Raw genomic sequence first — 18,692 nt, forward strand, 5'->3', positions numbered from 1 at the left:
CCTGATGCCTTTAATCCTGAACTTTCATTTAAAATAAAGACATCTTTTCAACTCGCCTCTTTGCCTTCCTCCATCCACATTTGAGGCTCTTCCCAGCTTCACGGAGCAAAGACGTGCTAAGCTCTTTTAATTTCATATGAAGATAGCTGTTTTCTTAATGGGAAGGAAATCAAGTCAACACTCGAGTGTACACAGCAGTTTACCGCGATCGGAGGAATTAATCAGTCTATAAAGTTCACAATGTACAAAGAGGGAAGGGGGGGGGAAAACACCCGGGCTGATCAAACACGAGGCTCTTCTCTGAGATGGGAAGATAAAAGCCTTTTCCTCCGCGAGCTTCTCCACTATTGGCAGCCGGTGGGATCAAGCTTATTTTGTGTTGTGGCAAGCTCGAGATAATTAATGTTGTTGAAAGAGGGCCGTTGGGTTGGCGTCTAGCAGGCTAGCCCCCGAGTCTGGCATCTTGGGAAGCAGCAGCGAGTCGGGAAGGGGGGGCGCGGAGGATGGATGCGGCTTAGTCTCCAGCACGAGCAGTGGCTGGGACTTCACACAGATGGCTGGATGCAGGCCCTGGGAGAGGGAAAAATAAAGAAGAGGAAAGGAACCAGGAGGAGAGACAAGGAACTGGCTCTGAGCAAAAGTGGAACGTGTAGACACTGTGTTAGCAATACCATGATTATAAGATGCTGTGTTTGCAACAATGTGATCATAAGACTAACATGAGATAAGCCTGTGCAAAGAAATAGGAATAATGTCATAATCTTGTGATTAATACTCTATACAGAAATAAGGGAACCGAAAATTGCAGTGTGGCGCTTTGCAGGGCTGCAGCAGGGGCTGTATCCCAATAAAAGGTCTTCTCTTCACCTCACGAGAGGAGTCCGTGTCATCTGTCATGGCAGGGAGGGGGGAGAAATATTCCCCACAGAGGGAACTGCCAATTTAACAGAGCAATAAATATCATTGGGGGATGAAAAAGAGCATTTAAGAAGGGCTGCGGTGCTGCTGTTGCTGGGTGAGCCACTGCTCCCTGGTTCGAGCTATGAGGACGGTGCTGGTTTGGGATCTGGCAGCATAGAAAGGTTTGTGTTGGAAGGGACCTTATCATTTAGTTCCAGCCCCCTATCACAGGCAAGGACACCTTCCATTAGACCAGGCTGCTCCAAGCCCTGTCCAACCTGGCCTTGAACACTAGGGATGGAGCATCCACGCAGGATAACTCCTCCAGATGCTTTTGCGGGGCCAAATACCTCCAAACTCCTCCTGGATACTGGGAATTCTCGGACGAGGCTATGCAGACCTGCTTGCTGCTTGCTTGATCTCTCTCCTCTCCTAAAGCTCGTTTGGATATGTCCTATTATGGTGCTCGTGTTAAATCTCCCTGCACTAATAATCAATAGATGTATGGTCACCCAGGCTGTTTATGTATCTCTTCTATCACAGCCCTGACAACAGGAGATCAAGATGCGAGCAGGCAGGCTCATACATCGAGCGCCATTTAAAAAGTGGGATGAATTAATTGCCAACATTAATGACTGGGGAGAGACTTTAGGAAGCTTCAGCTGATGGCTGGGAGCCTTGGGCATGAGGCAAACCCAGCAGGTGGTATCTTGTGATGCTTCGGTGCTGATGTTACGGCGCACATCTGGGATGCTGTGGTCCATGGTCCCCATCTGCAGGAGACCAAGCAACGTTTGTAGGGTGTGATGGGTCCCTGTGTATCTGGCAGGGAATAGACCCGGAGAAAAGGTCTAGATGTGCTAGGAATGAAGGCATCGAGATGTATCTTTTCCCCAGTTCCTTGGGTCCTGCATCCCTGAGCATCCCTGTGGGATGATGCCTGACCTATAGGCTATGACGGTCCCGAGCCATCCCACCGGCACACTGGGGCTGCATCAGCATCGCTACAGCAGAGAGGTTGCAGCTGGGTTTGCCACATCCAGCTGTTTGCTAAAGATTGTGTTAATTATGATTAGTTTTTAATTGCTTTGGGGGTCTTTCTGTCCTTTCCCGCCCCCCTTTGAAGGAGCTGAGATTGCGCAGCTGATGGGCCCATCCTCTGCCACCTTTTCTATTCCAGTTATTTATTAAGCAGCATAACCAGAACTGCTCTCAGACAGGACTTGTCAGCTATAAAAGGCACTGGCAAATTTTATTAGTTGACAGAAGGGGATTTTTTTCCCCCTTCCTCCTGAAAATATTAAAAAGTCGTTTTAGTTTAGAAACCTAATTTTAATTTAGTTAGGTTTTAATTTAATTTGGTTTTTAAATTCATTTTCCGGCAGAACTCAATTTTTCAAGTGTAATTTGATGCCGTCAGTGGCTATAATATTTAATGTCCTACCTATAAATTGTGAGGATGGCTTTGAGATGATTTACAGGATCCAAGGGGATGAAGCCATCTCTTTGGCCTCGCACGTGGGAGAGGCTGGAGGGAAAAGGGTTTTATTGTGGCAGCTGCAGTGGTTGGTGCTGTTACCTACAGAAAGATGGGAAAAACCTCAATTTTCCTCCTGGATCAGTGCTGGTGGCGGATGGATGGGAAGCGAGATGGGTCTGTACTGAGTGGGGATTTGTACTGTGCTTATGTCTGTGCTGGGATATGGGGGACCTCAATGGAGGTGAAGTGGGTTTGAGATGGTGGCATCACCCCACAAACCCATCTGCTTTCCACAAAGCAAGCCAAGCCCTTTCTAGGTGTGGGATGCAGGCAACAGCCGACCACTTGAGGGGGGTGTGTGTGTGTGTGTGAAATCCAGGCAGATCCTTGGAAAATACAGTGTAATTGTGTAAGAGACCTTCTCGATTCCATCCATCTGAGCATCGCATCTAATTACTGGATTACAGAAGTCTTCAGACCATCTATCGAACATTATAAATGGGGATAAGATGATTCTGGTAATGGCTTAATAAAACAGGGGAGGTAGTTGAGGCTGTCTGCATGCATCTTTGGGTCGAGGCCAGATTGATTTGGCAGAGGAGGAGAAAGCCCTCGGTGCTTTGGAGAGTGTGGCCATGGGGAGGGTTTGGTTTTTCCCTCTTGGTTTCAGCTTCTGAGTAGCAGCAGTTGGCTCCTTTCCTTACCTGGGTGATGTGCCTGGGAATTCTTGCCTGGTGGAATTTGTCTTTGTTTTTTGTAAGGAAGCAGCCAAGCTGTGAGCCATGTGTGGGAAGGGAGCATTTGGGTCCTCCACTGTGGGGTCTGGGGAGCCTGGCATCAGGCTCTGCCTGCCCAGGCATCACTGAGGGGGTTGGTGGTTTTGGCTAAGGGTTGGTACAGCCATATCTCCTCTCGTATCAACAGAGCTCCACTGTATTCATCCCACTGGCACATTTAACGTGCCGTCGGGCAGGGAGCCCTGTCCCGCAGTGCCTGGCTTCCTGCAGGGCTGAGGCTTGGCCTTGGATATCCATTCCCCTCAGTAACGTTCTATTCCTTCAGTCAATCCAATGTAAGCTTTGTAAGAGATAACTCCAAAACCTGTCATGAAAACAGGCCAGGGAAATCCACCTTAAACAATTGTCCTGTGTGGAAAAAGGGGGCACAAGCACCATCAGCATATTAGACACTGGAGAATACTGTCTGCCATGGTCTGGGCCGTGCCACCCTGCTCTACGGCTTCTTGCAGTGTCCCCATGCTGACTCTGGGCTCCTGCATGGTCCATATGCTGCACAGGGGGTCTCACACCCCATGTTCAATCCCAAGGCTGACACCCCGGCGCCAAAGGTGAAATCCCAGCTCCCCACCGGGGTGCTCGTCTCTTCCCCATGAGATGCCATTGCCGCCCGGCGTCCCCCGGGTTGTCATGGTTACTGATGCATGGGACCCCAGAGACCTGGCTGGGAATTAATGGCAGGCCGGGATAAAGGATTCCTGTCTGGGCCGAGTTGATGGATTACATTGATGTGCCATTTGTCATACCGTAATTGTTCTGGCAAATGTAATACCCACTAGTATAAACATTGTGCTGCTTTGCTAATAAAACTGAAAATAGGAAGAGAAAGGATGATGCAGTGTTATGGTCAGTTAAAGAGACACCGCCTGCACTCCCTGCCAGCACTGGGGGCTTCTGCCTGGAAACCTGCCCTGTCCTGCCCTCTTCATCCATGGAGAACGGGCAAAGAGGCCAGCTATATCCTTGTGGGATGCGGGTATAGCCAGGGAGGATCTCAGCATCACTTTGCAAATCACTGGCTTTGTCTTGGGGGGAACAGACATCTTCTTTGCCCTCTAAATGGGGAGCCAGGGACCCCAGGGGTGCCCATGCCAGGGACTGAGCCCATTCCTCTCCCTGCCTTGCACATGCTTTAATCCATGCAGGAGGTAAACAAGGGATGCAGCGCGTTTGGCATCTCAGGGGGCTGCTCTCGCCTTGATGCTGCTTTATAAATGGGGGCAGGTACTGTCCCTAGGTGCTCCCTGCCCTTGTTCTGGGGACACCAGGGTCCCCCTGCCCTGTTGACTGATGCTGCCAGAGCGGTCGGTGCCCAGATCCCAGGCAGTTTTGCTTTCCAAGGAATCAGCCCATGGATGAGGAGCCCAGTGGTGATTTCAGCTGGGCTGAATCACTCATCCTCCTGCAAGCAGATCCCAGTGCTGGCTGTGGGGTGGAAGTGATGGAGAACGGCTGGAGAGCTGCCACCGGTCCTCAGTGATGGGACCTTCTGTGACTCTGAGGTGATCCCTGTGCATCATCCCTGCAGCCATGGGTCAGCTGGGTCATGCCCATGATCTGGAGGACAGGACCATCTCATCCCTTCCTTCTCCCATTTTTCTGGTGCAAAAAGCTACCGGGATGATGATGATAAGGAAGAGCAACCCCCATTAATGCGGCTTCCGCACCCCCTTCCTCAACCCTGGGCTACTTCAGAGGCATCGTGGTTTGCACAACCCCATCTCCAACTGTTTCTAAAGTTTCTGGTTGACCTGATTCATAGGGAGAGAAAAAAAAGAGATAAACACCCTTTCTGTGTTTGCAGTCATGTGTAATTTTTATCTCTTGACCTTTAAACGTAAGCAGCAGTAAAATGAAGAACTATGGCAGTCATTTAACACCCTGCCTGTACTAACTGGTTTCTTCCTGTGAGCCGTGGTTTTAAATTGGCTAATGCAGAATACTTGCAGAGCTAATAATAATTCAGATGACTTCTGTCAGCTATTCCGGTTTCATGGGTAATTTAGTAGTTGAATAAATTTTTACAAAAACCCATTCCTCCCCATGCCCTGTTATGAATCAGTGGATGGTTTACCATTGGCAGCAGTAACTGTAAGAAGATTTAAATTGCTACTGAAAAGGATTTGAGTGAAGGTAATGTTTTATAATGTTCTAAGCCATATGCACTACTTTCAGGCCTCATCAGTTTTACATTGATTCCTAGTGAAGTGTTTAATTGCATCATGAATGCAATATAATTCAGTTCTTTTTGCTAATATGGTATATATCTCAAAGTGATATACAGCGCTGACAGTGAGGACTCAGGATTTTCTTGGGGGTTTAGGATGTGTGTCTGTGTTTGCACGTGTGTGTACGCATCAGTGCATGGCCAGGAGATCTGTTCTTTGGGCTCCAGATTGGGAGCTCAGTGCCGGGTGTTGCATCCTTGGGATGTCCACATGGGCATCAGCACGTAGGGGAATTTTTTTCAGACATAGGTATGAGAAATACGTGTATAAAACGTATAAAAATATATTGAATATATATTAACTATATGTATTTAAATGTACATTAAAATGTATATTGAAATATCTATATAAAATGTGCTGATCTCACACAGTGACTGCTCTGCTCTTGACTGGTGCTCGATGGGCAGCTCTGCTCTGGCACTGGTGATGCTTTGGTCCTTCCTGGCCCCGATGGGCGATGGAATCTCTGTTGGAGGCACAGGCGTGCTGCTGTCAGAGCCTCACGGGCAGTGGATTAAAAGCAACACGCTTCCATGTTAACGTGAAGACGATTTATCTGAGTCCATAAAAGAGCTAATTAGGGATGCGGCAGATTGCGAACCCTTACCCGGCTGCTCTGTACCAGCGGTGGGGAGATGTGTGCTGGGGATGCAGCTCCGGAGCTGCTCATCCTCACATAAAGCCCATTCCTGTCCCCATGCAGTGGGATCGGCTCCAGAGCCACCAGTTTGTGCCTGCAGTGGCCCTGTGCTGGCCCTGTGCCCTTCCCTCTCTCCCTGATCCCTCTGCGCTCTGTTGCACAGGGACTTCCCTTGTTCCTTCCCGTTTTCCTCTCCCTGCTTGTGCTTGTTTCAACTTCATCAGCTAATTAAGAACCAGGCCCTGCAGAGCCCTTTCTCATTCTGATGGAGAAACTGAGGCAGGCTCAGTGCTGGCTGGGGTTTTCCCATGGGATTGTGCCAGCTCTCAGCTGCAGCCGAGTGAGCAGCCCCCATCTCCGCTGTAACCCTGATTTACCTGGCCGCATCCCATTCCCTCCTTGGCTTTTAATTCCCAAATTGCCACGGTTTTGCAAGGAGAGGAGCACCCAGTGCTGCCAGGGATGCTTCCTCGTTGGATGGGTGCCTTTGGGAATCATTACTGGATGAATGAGTTGCTTGTTCAGGATGCAGCACCTTTTAGTTTGGTTTGCATTTCACCGTCCCGAGATGGGGAATCCTGTCCTCGGTGAGGACCTCAGCACCGTGGGGCTAGGGGAGCTCTGGAGGAGCTTGGTGAGAGCAGGATCCAGCCTTACATTTGGAGTATTCCCACTGCAGGCTCCTCCTTGGCTGTGGTGCTCCCCACCCGGCGCTGCTGGGGCCGGGATGCATGCCGGCAGTAGAGCCTAATGCGATATCAAAGTCACTAACACGATTATGCTTATATATCATATTAGGGAAAATGAATACTAATTCAATACAAACTACTAATTCGGTAGAACAGAAAATTGCTGAGAGAATAGAAAATTGCTGAGCGTGCCGAAGCCGGGCGTTGCTCGCAGGAGACACGCTGCCTGCCTCTCCCCGTGCTGGGGCTGGGCTCTGCTGGTTGGTGCCGCAGTTGGCTGGGACAGCACGGAGCATCCCTGGGTGCGTGCTGATGCCAAGCTGGGAAGTGGCTCCCGGAGGTGGCTTTGCCAAGGAGCTGGGGAGAGAAAACCCCTCTTTGCTTATTGAGCCCGAAGCTTGTGGCTGGGGACTGGGAGATGTTAAGAGGGACTTGTGGGAGGGATGAAGCCCAAGAGCAGGAAAATGGGTCCAGGTGCTGGAGGGGAGAGGAAATAAAGCTGGCATAGAGGGTGAGCTGTCTGCCCCAGCCAGAGGAGGCTGCCTGGGGGAGCCAATGTATTAAGATGCTTGGTTTTTCCAAGCATCGTATCTCATCCCTGTGCTGGTGCTGAGCTTCAACTCTGTGAGGTCCGGGGCAGCATCCCTGCCTTGGGGCCTGTGATACTGACTGGTGAATGATTCCCATGGTCCAGCCTTTCTTCCTAGCATAAGCTCTGGATTTCCTCCTCCTCCTCACGGCATTTCTGTGAGGGGATGTTCCCCATTAGCATCTCAGATGATGCTGCTGCAAACTGGCTGTGGAGCCTCCTGCTCCTTGGGATAGTCCCTAGAGCCTCAGGTTTGTGCTGGGGACTTGAGGAACATCGGGGGTTTGGTGAGAGGCAGCTACCAATGCCCAAACTATGTGATGGGCTCTTTGGCTTCATTGGATTTCTCTTTCCAATTATTATTGCTTGTAGGAGTTTTCAGGCCATGGTGCCCATCCCTGGGTCATAGTGGCTGGCTTGGCTCCTCATCCATCACCACAACTAGGGATATGGTCCCAACGATCTGGTTGTGTGGTGGAGAGGCCCGAAATTTCACAAATATACTTCTGAATAAGGAATTTTCACTATAATTTAATTCATCTGCTCTATGGGGACAGAGAGGGGTCCCCCTATCCCATGTGTGCACCTTGGGACACAAAGAACCTGGTTGGGTTTGGATAAGCTGGGTATTTACCCAGTTCAAAGATAGCTGTAACTGGGACACGCAGTGTTTCTGTACTAATATGGTAGAAGAGTCTTATTGTATTAGCAATTTCCCATCAGATCATGTCATATTAGTATTGTATTGTATTAGTATTTGTTTTCACTAATGTGATGTGAAAGTTGCTAATATGATAAGACTCCTGCATTGTATAGTGAAAACAAATATTAATATGATAGGATGGAAAATAGCTAATAAGAAACTAAGTTGCTAATCTGACGTGATGGATCTCCTAAAGGAATTGGTTGTAGCTTTCCTGTACTTTTCCAGAGCCACCTTCAACCCTGCTCGGGGTGGCGGGGGAGATGGGAAGGCAGAGGCACTGATGGGTTTTAGAGCGATGAACCTACCCGGAAAGCAAGAGCATCTCTTTTGGGCTTAAATCCAGGCTTTTGTTGGGCAGGGGATAAAAAACATAAATCCCATGCTTATGGGAAAGTGCTGGGAGCCCTTCCAAAGGGTCCTGGGGCAAGGTGATCCCTGGAAAACCGGAGCAAAGATAAGTTTAGGAGTAGGAGGAATAGAATGCTCCCGAAGCTGCGGTTATGGCACACTCTATGAGAAGGCATAACCAAGGGTTTCCTAATTTTAGGTTGATTTTCCCCAGCCACCGGAGCAAAATATCACTGTCTGGCATGGCGAGGCAGGGTAGGTGAACCAGAGCTAAACAAAAATAAGCATTAAACAATTATTGGAATTTAGGTTTATTTAAAAACTCAGCAGGGGTGAGGGAATGAGCCACCTATTAGCGGGGAGAAAGCTATTGGGCTTTTTAACAACATGCTGTTTCTTGGCGGAGGCTGGGGCTTGGGCTGTGCACGCAATCATGTTATTGATTAAAGATGATGTAGCAGCAGCACAATTATATCACAGTTTGCGCTCGCCGCGGTGGTACCGTTGGCCTCTCATTTGTCTGGCGGAGATTGGATTGTTTGCCTTGCCCTTCCCGGGTGTCACGCGTTGCTCCCATGGGTCGGATCCCACGGCACCAGGGGAGGATGCCCCGGGGCAGGCGGGGGCTTGGCTTGGTGTTGTGGTGCTGAACATGGTTTTAATTGGTGCTTTCCCCTCCTTCATTTTGCCATGAAATGGTAATTCCAAATTCTGCCTATCACAGAATGGTTGGAGCTGGAAGGGACCTTTGGAGATCACCTGGTCCAAACCCCCTGCCAAGGCAAGGGGCACCTAAAGCAGGTTACATAGGAACGTGTCCAGGCAGGTTTTGAATGTCTCTGGAGACAGAAACAGTAATGGAACTAACAAGGGATTAGTGAGTTTTGGGAAGAATCAAGATGCCCCGGTTGGATCCATGGTGGCATTTGCCCTACACTGGAGGGTCCAGTGTTTCCTTGAGGATGGGATGGATCCAGCCCTGCGCTGCTGCAGACGATGTTTGGGATGCCATATGTAGGCAAAACCATGGGGAAGGGTGATTTTAAAGTGTTTCCAGAAAATTCCACGCAGGTATTAAGAGGGCCACATAGAGGCAATGGGAACAGGCTGCGTGGCACGCAGGAGCAAGCAGATAGCTCGCGGGGAGCGTGCATCTTCAAATCAGTCTATAATGCAATCAATTCTGTATATCCCTAGTGAAACAGCAACATTTATTTAACGTCTTTTATAGAGCAGCTGAGTTTTATCACAAATCACATTCCATTTCCATTCATCAGGGACCCCTTGAAGGCTAAAACGCACTTACTTTCCTCCAAGGAAGTTTACCAATTCTTCAATAAAGCCCCATTTACCTCCGTATGTAAAATTGACACATTTATTGAATATTAAACATTTGCTGGTTGCTTGTGAGCTTCTCTTGACTTTATCAGCTGCCCTTAAAAGTCGTTAAGGGAAGGATATATCAAAGTTGCAATAAAGGTGTGTTTATGGATGGGAAGGGGATGCTCGAATCTGCTGGAGAGGCTGGTTTATCCCATTTGGTGGCTCCATCTTCAGAGCAGTCCTCTTTCCTCCAGTGCCTCTTGGCAAGAACCACTTGGTAGTGGTTTTTCTCTCATTGTTAGAGAGGTTTTTCTGTGCATAAAAGCTGTTTGGTGTCAGGTGCTGCTCGGGGTTGTGCCAGGTTGCAAAGGATGCACTTTTCTAACCTGGAGTCAGCCGAGCTAATTAGCAGGAGGCCCAATAAAACAAGTTTTTCTTTTATCACTGTTACTAAGTGCTGTTGTAAATCAATTAAAATGTATTCTAGTAATTCCATTTTTCCTTGGCGACTCTGTTTAAAGAAATACCAAGCCATTAGCAGCATTCTGTGTATGTTTGATGGGAGCCTATCGAGCTGTTGCTGTGGAGTTTGGTGCCTGGCGATGAGCACAGGAGCATGCCCTGCCCCAGTCTCTTCCCACAAGCCACACCAGTCTCTGCCCATTTATTTGGAGAGAGGAGCAGTTCTTTGGAAGGTAGTAAGAGGGGAAATTCTTTTCCTTGATGCTAATAATTGTCCTGGTTATTAATCCCTAAAGAATCTGCATCCTTTTGGCACGTTCTTGGAGAGGTTTTGGGGAATATTAACTTAGGAGGACGTGAGAGCAATGTGTGGTGGTCCAGAGGTAAATGGACCATTCCCTGACCTCTGTGCAGTGAGAAAAACCTTGCTGGCTGGAGGATAAAATTTGCCAAGAGCAAAAACATTGGGATTTGCATTCTTTCCACGAGACTCCACTTCTCCCTCTCTCATTCCCTATCTTTTCTCTTATTTAATTCACTTTATTTTGGGTGGAATTTACAAATTTGGGCCAGCTTGCCCTGCTTTATGGATAATTTCTCCCAGGCCAGTGCCTATTTGGGGATGCATCGTTAGATAGGGAGGTGGCTGCTGGGTGGTTTCATGGATTCCTCACTATCAACAGAGCACAAACAGCCATTCACTGATGGCCAGCTTGACGTCTCAAAGACATTCCTGCTCTGTCAACCTGGAGAGATGAAGGGGCTACTAATCCCATCTGGAGACAAACATCCTTCCAGCCATGGGTTAACTCTTTAGCCCCATGTGGGATTTGTTCTGGCAGCATTTGGGAGAAGTGTCCCCAGCCCATCCTCATCCGGTGGCCATGCTTATGAACTTGTTAACTGAATGCTTGGGTGAATGGGGTGAATGGGGTGGGTTTTTGTACCAGCAGGAATAAGGAGATTTAGGGGTTGCTTGGTTGATTTGAAGGATTTCAATTTGTCTCTCTTTTGGAGCAAAGTGACTCATTCATGCCACAGGGATGCAGTTGGCTGCAGGATGGGGTCTGGCTCCTGCTTTGCTGTGATTGCGGCTCTATCTCTGGATGCTGAATTATAATGTTGGGTTGGAAAATTAAGCTCGCAGGGCTGAGACACCCAAAATTGTCCCAAATGGAAGAGCAAATGTGCATGCAGGGGAGTCAGCTCTTTCTTCACAGTGGAGGAGGATTTTGGGGGCACTTGTCCCTATTAATTTCTAAAAGGAGCTGGCATGATAAATGTCACCTAAACAGAGCTCATCTTGAGTGGGTAATAAAAGTAATATACAGCTGCCTCTCAGCAGCTCCTGTTTCACTGCCAGCCGAAGGGAGAAGCCCCTTTGCCAGGGATCCTGCTGCCGACACGACCCTCATTCCCGGCAAGAAATACCCAAAAGCAGCTCTGGGCACAAATAACCTTTCCAGTGCACCGAGAGGCTCTTCTTTATGGGTGAGGGAAAGTGCTTAAAATGCTTAGAGGGAATAAACAGCATTTAATGAAGTTACATTGCCACATAATGGGTATCATAAAATTGCCTTCATAGTACAGGGTCCCAGGATGGCTTTTATTATCGACTGAGCAGGAATTCTGTCTGTAAAGCTCCGGCAGCTGCAGAGAGGAGAATGCAAAGTCTTCTTAAATTACCTGATTGAAATAACGGGCAAATATTCTGCTTTGCTGCTTTGTTGAAGGCAAAGCTGCCTTTGGGGTGGTCTGTCAGACCTGGTTTGCAGCTTCTGAAGAACACAGGAGTTTCATTGCAGCAAAACAGATGTTCATCTTGTTTCTCTATCGGCTGTTTGATGAGAGATTTATTGCTCTTCTGCTGGGCTGGTGCTCCTCTGCTGCGGAGTCTATTAGGCAGCCCGGGAGCTGGCGGGGAGCCAGGGAAGCTGCGTTTTGATGAAACCCATGAAAAAGCCTCAGCTTGGAAGGCGCCAGTAATAATGCATCGGCTAGACTCTTCGGATCGGGCGATTGATTGCCGTGATTTGATTTATTGATCAATACCCTCAAATTTGGCGTCTGAGAAGCTGAACTAATCTTTAACTGCTGTGAACATCTCTGCCTGGTGGAGAATTAGAGCTGATAAGGAATGTATGAAAGGAATCTGAGCTTATCTTAATCACACAGTGCCCCGGCGCTGCCTGTGCCGAGCGGGAGTGGATGTGTGCAGAACACAATCACCAGGCAGAACAGAGCAGATCTATAAATTGATGGAATTCAAAGCCTCCAGCATCGATTACCATTATAACAAACAGTGGTGCGCTGAATGTCTGATTATTTTTAGACAAAGATTCTGTGCTCTCAGCAGCAATTTTGCTGATGCTGTCACTGTGTCAGATGTCTGTTGTTGATTGCAATTAGATGCAATACAAAAAAAAAGAGAAATTAAAACTATCTCTGCCTATAGTTTTATTTCCACTTATTAAATCTCCTCCTTTGTTTGCCTGCTCCTAATGTCTGCAGCTGGATGAAATATTGCGTTACCAGAAGAGATCTCTTATATTCAGTTGGGTATAATCACTTTACAGATCATTGGATTATATCTGATATGGTTTAGATAATCCAGGGGAAATGTGGGACATTTACTCTGCCTCGGTTAAATGCGCCCTGGTTTAGTGTTTCGAATGCAAATCTGCGTAACATTTGGGTTTCTGAAACAGGTCTGCAACCCTCCCAGTGATCTAATTCTATTAAAACCCTAATCAATTCCCTGTGACGTCAGCCCGCTTTCCTGCTGGTGCCGAATGTTGGGTCCAGCGTGGATTTATTCTGTCCTTTTTTTAACGGCTTTGGAGCTGCCACAGCATCAGCTTTAATGGTTTAAGGAATGGGTACTCTGAAATGGTGATGGGGTGTGGGCAGTGGAAAGCATGATGCGCTGGGCACCGTGGTTTGGTTTGCTGGGATTCTGTGTGCTGGGATCCCGTTATTGCCAAGTGCATCCTTTGGTTTGATGCTTTCCAGTTTCTTGCTGGTGCATGGCTGAGCAGATGTGTTTGGGCTGGTTGGTACTGTGGGAATGGCTCTGCCAGGGAAATGTGGCTGGAAAAAAAGGCAGTTTCTGAGATGGATATTCCTGATGATAAAAGCTTTTTAGGAACCCTCTGTGAAGCCTAAATGAGCACCTAGGACTGTGGGTCCATGCGGGCGATGCAGAGACACTGGGATTAGGGCAGTCCCTAAGGCTCCCCATTGGACCTTGATGGGTTTGTCCTGCTGGGCGCTGTATCTCCACACCCCCCAGTGATGCTGATACAAGCCCCCCACATTAGGGGAATTTCCCATCTGTATTTCACCCCACGGAGGGGGACGGGTGGCAAAGTGGTGGCCGTGGCCCTGGCCCTGACCTGGCTGCCGGGGGAGAAGGAGGTCTTGTCTGGAACGAGACCTCATCTTGCGCAGACACGTGTGGCTCGGGGGCTTGATGGAAAAAGGCACGGCGCTGGAGGAGTTATGTGCTGCTGGCAGCTGGTGTTTTCTTTCTTTGGGAAATCTAATATATTGATTAGCTTTCTTCAGAACAGCATCAATAAAGCGTATAATGGCATGGCTGGTGCCTGCGGCGTCTCCTCCCCTGGTCTGAGCCCCCCTGGAGCCGGGAAGGACCTTGGCTGCTCCGTGCCAAGCTCCGCGTTCCGCCGGCTGCTCCTCCCTTTCCTGGCAGCCACGGGCTCTGCTCTGCCCCATGGATGTGCTTGGCTGGACACCCTGGTCCTCTGCAGGGCCCTTATCCCGGGCAGCCTTCCTCCTCCCTCCTCCTCCTCCCATCCTCTGCAGCTTTGGCTTCATGGAAGCACTTGGCCAACCCCTGGTACGTATCTCCAGGGTCTGGCTGTGCCATGGGACACAGCTGCGATGCGCTCCTGTCCCTGTCATCCCCATCCCTGGGCACCAGCGGAGCCACCATCACCCAAGCGCTGGCACCAGTGATGGCAAACTGGCATCATGCCGGAGAGCTCATTGCATCCTGGATCCCTTCCAGGAACACATGGATGCTCTGCCCATGCCATTGTGGGTCCCCAGCACGGTACAGACTGTCCTGGCTGCAGCCTGGCCCGGGGCACATGGATTGTGGCTCCAGCCCCGTGGAAGATGGAAGAAGATAGGTTTGCCATTAAAGTGTCTGAGGGAGTTTAGAGGGTGGTTTATTGTTGTTTTTGCGGTTGGGTTTTTTTGAGCTGATTGATTGCCATAATGAATGGAGCCCAGAAATCAGCTGGAGCGGCGGCTCGAGGCTGGCTGCTGGATTTAAAGGCCTGGCTGCCTTCAAACCCTCTCAACGATTTCAGCTTTCATCTGTAAAATACGCAGGAAGCAAGCGGGATCTTATTTAGGGCTCTCCCAAGCCCAGATCTGCCCTCGGATGCCAGTGCCTGTAGGAGCCGGTGCCTTGCACTTGTCAGAGGCTGTGTTATATACTGCTGGCTTATTTATTTCTTTGTGGTTCGCTGGAGAGTGAATCCACCCGGAGCAATGGCCCGTTCCACCATGTGGTACATTGGCATCCTGCAGCAGGTAAAGGCAGCATCATCCAGGATTGATCCAATTTACGGATGCTTTGCTTTTCCTTTCAAGCCTGCTCTGCTCTTAAAGGGCTGGAGGAGCATCCTGCTCCCCCACTGCCCCGGGATGGAGGTGGGCAGGCTGCATCCCACCGGCTGGGAGCCAGGAAGGGTTTTCTCTCTTCTTCCCAAGCATCGTGCTATGAGCTCGCTTGAGAGAGAGATTTTCAGGGGCAATTGACAGCTGATGACTATGGGAAGATGTTTTCGAAAGGAGAAACAATTTGCAATAATTAGAAATTTATAAAATGTCTTTAAACATGGTGGTAATAGGGATAAGAAAACACTTGCTGCAATGTAATCAGTTATTAGCAGCTGATCATTTATCTCGATGGATAGTCGCTGCTGGTACACGAGACACGTGATAAAAGGGCTCTTGATTAACTAATTTGAATATCTTTTGAGAGCAAATTCCGAGTTCTCTTTTTCCTCCATTGTAACGGATCCGTACATCTGTGAGATAAACACTGAATGGATATGGTAATGAATATTATTCTGGAAGTGGAGCCCTCAAACGCTCCCGTCGCCGTCCCAGCCCTGGCCTTGGGAAGCTGCCCTAATAAGGAAGGGACCTTAAAGAAGCCAGTCGGGAGGAGCAGAGGCTGTGGGATGCGGGGATACAAGGTCCAGGAGGGCAGGGACAAGCTGGTCCCCTTCATCAGCCCCTCTTTGGGTTCCAGTAAGGAGCAGGATGGCAAGACAGCGAGGTGGTGGAGCAGCCACCAATCCAGCACGTGAGATAGCATCCCTTGATATATGGGATTGCTGAGAACCAGCATTTTCCTGTCTCCCGGGGAATGGAAATCTGATGCATGCCTCAAATCTCTGCCCTCTGCGAGATCCCATTTCGGCTCTTTTGATAACGGGCTGTAAACCCCAATTCCATTTTAGATGCTGAGACCTGGTGGCTCAGCATCTGTGCTGCAGGACTGTGGACCAGGGATGGGCCCTGGGGTGGCAGCAGTGAGACAGATCCCTGCTTCCTTTTGCTTGCTGTGTATCTGCCTGTGCTGGTGGTCGGAGGATGCGGGCACACTTGTGGAAGCAGGAAAACACAACAGACTTGTGTTTCTCCCTTTCTGGCAAAGGGAGGAGGCTGCTGCTGGGTAGGCTGAAATGGGATCTGGTCCCAGCCCCGTTTGGTTTCTCTGTTGTCTCCTGGCCCCATAGGAGCAGTTCCTGCTGCCTGCGAGTTATTCATGGTCCTCAGCCTCTAAGGGATTCCATTCAAATACTTGTCCATCCTTCCCCCATCCCAAATGTTACGATTCATGTAGTGGCTGAAAGCAGATTCCTTTTGGCCTCAAAAGCCCCAGATATTTTATATTTACGCATCATTTTCTTCCCAGAATCCCAATTTTTCCCTTCTCTCACCTCCCCCTTCCTCTTTCAGCTCTATCCCACACTGGGTCGTGGCTGTAGCTCCATCGCCCAGCATCCTCTCCCCATGTGGCCGGCAATGCTGCTGAGGGATGGGGGGCTGGATACAGTCACTCCTGCAGGGATGGGAAGGTGATGCTCGGGGCTGTTGGCGCTGCTCCTCCTCAGCTGTAGTTACTGCAGTGAGGAGCAAAGTCCATGTAGCTGTGGATGCAGTTTACAGGTAATTAAATCAGCTTGGTGAGGATTTAAACATTAATATTGATGCTAAAGTTTTTAATAAAATATAGGTAGAGAGAGAGAGAAAGAGGAATCGATTCCTATAGGCTTTTATTTTTGCTTTTCTCCTGCTTTATTGTCACAGGGAAAGGGTTGATAGATTGGTGAGCGTGAAATAAGGATGTCCTGTGCTGGCACAGGGGTCTGCAGATGAGGAGAGATATGATCCCAGAAGGACAAATTGGGGGAAACTGCTAGGAAAATGCATTTGGGAATGATCTGCATGGTGAGGCCGTTCCTGGGCATCTTCTGTGGTGGGCACAGGCTCAGCTCTGGGCTTGGGGCTTCTTGGGCATGGTGCTCAGCCTCCAAAGGTTACTTCTGTGTCCCACGTGTTGCTCTCCATCATGACTGGATCAGGACCAGCCCCTTGGACCCGACCACTGCCTGCGCCACCGGCATCACTCCCATTCCCAGCATAGCCCCACTGTGTCTGGGATGTGGGTCTCTGTGGTCCCCCCCATCTCACTGTGCCCCTGCAGTCATCAAACCCCTTTCACCCGTGCTCCTGTACTGCACCAGAGGTCATTAAAAAGATGCTGATGGTCGTTTTTCACTCCCTGCTTCTCTGTATACACACAGGACCCGGGTTTAGCTGCTTTCTCACCAATATTTTTTTATATAACAGTGAAATATTTATATTGTCCAATAAAAGGCAGTAAACTTGCAATCTCACGCAAATTCATCTGAGACCAGGAGCTTCCTCCTCAGAACTTTACACCAGCACTGACCCCTGGTAATTGGCTCCATACATCCTTAGCATCATGGATCTACATGAGGCATTAGGGGGTGATGGATGGCTGGGGTCACCCCACCTGCCCCACAGTCCCTCTAGCATGGTGGTCGCTGCCCTCCACGGTGTCTCCTCCAGTCCTGTGTCCCACCGGGTGGGTTTTTGGTGATGCCAGGGAGGAAGGAGCTGATCCTCTGTGATTCAGGTGGTCATGGCTTAAATCTGGGGTGCAAGGCTGGCTCCGTACTGAGAGAGGGGGTCACGGTCTTGAGGTTTTGGTGGGACGTGAGAATGGAGCAGACTACCAGTCCTGCATCTGCTGCTGCTCCTGGTGGTGGTGGCTTCCTCCACTGCAAACCCAGCTTGCCCCAAAACTGCCTGTTTTGGGAACCGGACAGGGATGTGTGGGGCAGGCGAGTTGGGGATGGGATGTGCATCGCCAGTGGCCGTATCTTGAGCCCCACACAGACACTTCTTGACCTCTGCCACCAGCACCTCATTCCCAATTTATCCAAAAGCAATTAAGAGCCTCCCCCCACCTCAGGTCTGATGGTTTCTGTCTCTCCCCACTTCCCAGGCAGTAATTAGAGTCTGGCTAATGAGGTTTTCCTGGCGGGGACACGTTCTCGTGCCGTATCTCCCCATCAGACAAAGGCTTTGCCATGGTTTATGGTGCCAGCATCAATTCTTTCCGGCTGTTTTCACCGTGATACAAGCCAGATAGGAACCGGGGCATCCCCCAGCACGTCCAGGCTGCAGGATTTACCGGGAAGCACCGGAGAGGTCGTGTCCCATCGCATCAACACCATCATTTTTATCAGTTCTTTATTTTTCCTATCACATTCCACCAAAATTAAAAAGCCATCTCTATCTTAAAATCCTTATTTATGAACACTTAAGCGTAAGTAAGTCAGCGTTGGACGGCTTCCCTCCCCGCTGATGGATGTAATCTGGCACCGGGGTGGACCGGGAGGGAAATCTGGCAATACAATATGCTGTGCTTGACTATTTTGACACTCGGAGTGCGATGTTTTTTTTACAGTTACTGATGAGCTTATGGCACTGCTCCTTTTGGAGAAGCGAGGAGGAGGCTGGGGCTGGGAATATTGATTAGCAAGCTCCTGATAATCTCAACACCCCTCTCGGCTTGCCTTTTCTTTTGCAGGGAATACAGAATTCCTTCCATTATTCATATAAACCCCCTCATCGATAGGGCCAAAGCAAAGCAAAATCAGACCCGGGGAATTAGATTCCTGCAGTCTTAAACCCCAGCCTTCCCAAACTGCCTTCATTTTACCATTTCCCCTCTTTTTTTTCCCCTATTCTTTTGGGGTTTTTTTTTTGTTCCAGAAGGAGCTTAATTCTGTTGCTTTGGTGCTGGCCGCATGATGGGGGAAAGCACACGGCCTCGTAAACATTTAATTGAAGTCAGCCAGGAATTTAAGAGGAATGTACCTGAGGTACAGGAGATTTGCTGTTGGAGAATTAACTCAGCAGGGCGGTGATTTCCCTCCCTGGCAACTAGGTT

The 18,692-nt window shown here is 49.3% G+C and overlaps 1 protein-coding gene across 10 annotated transcripts in view; it reads left to right on the forward strand.

The window, feature by feature from the left end:
- The window catches only part of CUX2 (cut like homeobox 2), a 64,388-nt gene that overhangs the window by 19,710 nt on the left and 25,986 nt on the right, over window positions 1-18,692 (forward strand). Inside the window, exon 2 of one of the 10 annotated variants that reach the window (XM_057421260.1) lies at window positions 18,515-18,624. The exons of 8 other annotated variants lie outside the window; for them this stretch is intronic. In XM_057421260.1, the coding sequence (XP_057277243.1) occupies window positions 18,550-18,624 (75 nt within the window). In that variant the 5' untranslated portion in view covers window positions 18,515-18,549. The remainder of the gene's footprint in view (window positions 1-18,514; window positions 18,625-18,692) is intronic. One more of the 10 variants, XM_057421261.1, reaches the window with a different exon arrangement.

This window comes from Pezoporus wallicus, unplaced genomic scaffold (genome assembly GCF_028554395.1).
Source record: "Pezoporus wallicus isolate ANWC-B61680 ecotype Strahan unplaced genomic scaffold, APGP_CSIRO_Pwel_v1 contig_9584, whole genome shotgun sequence".
Taxonomy (NCBI): Eukaryota; Metazoa; Chordata; class Aves; order Psittaciformes; family Psittacidae; genus Pezoporus; species Pezoporus wallicus.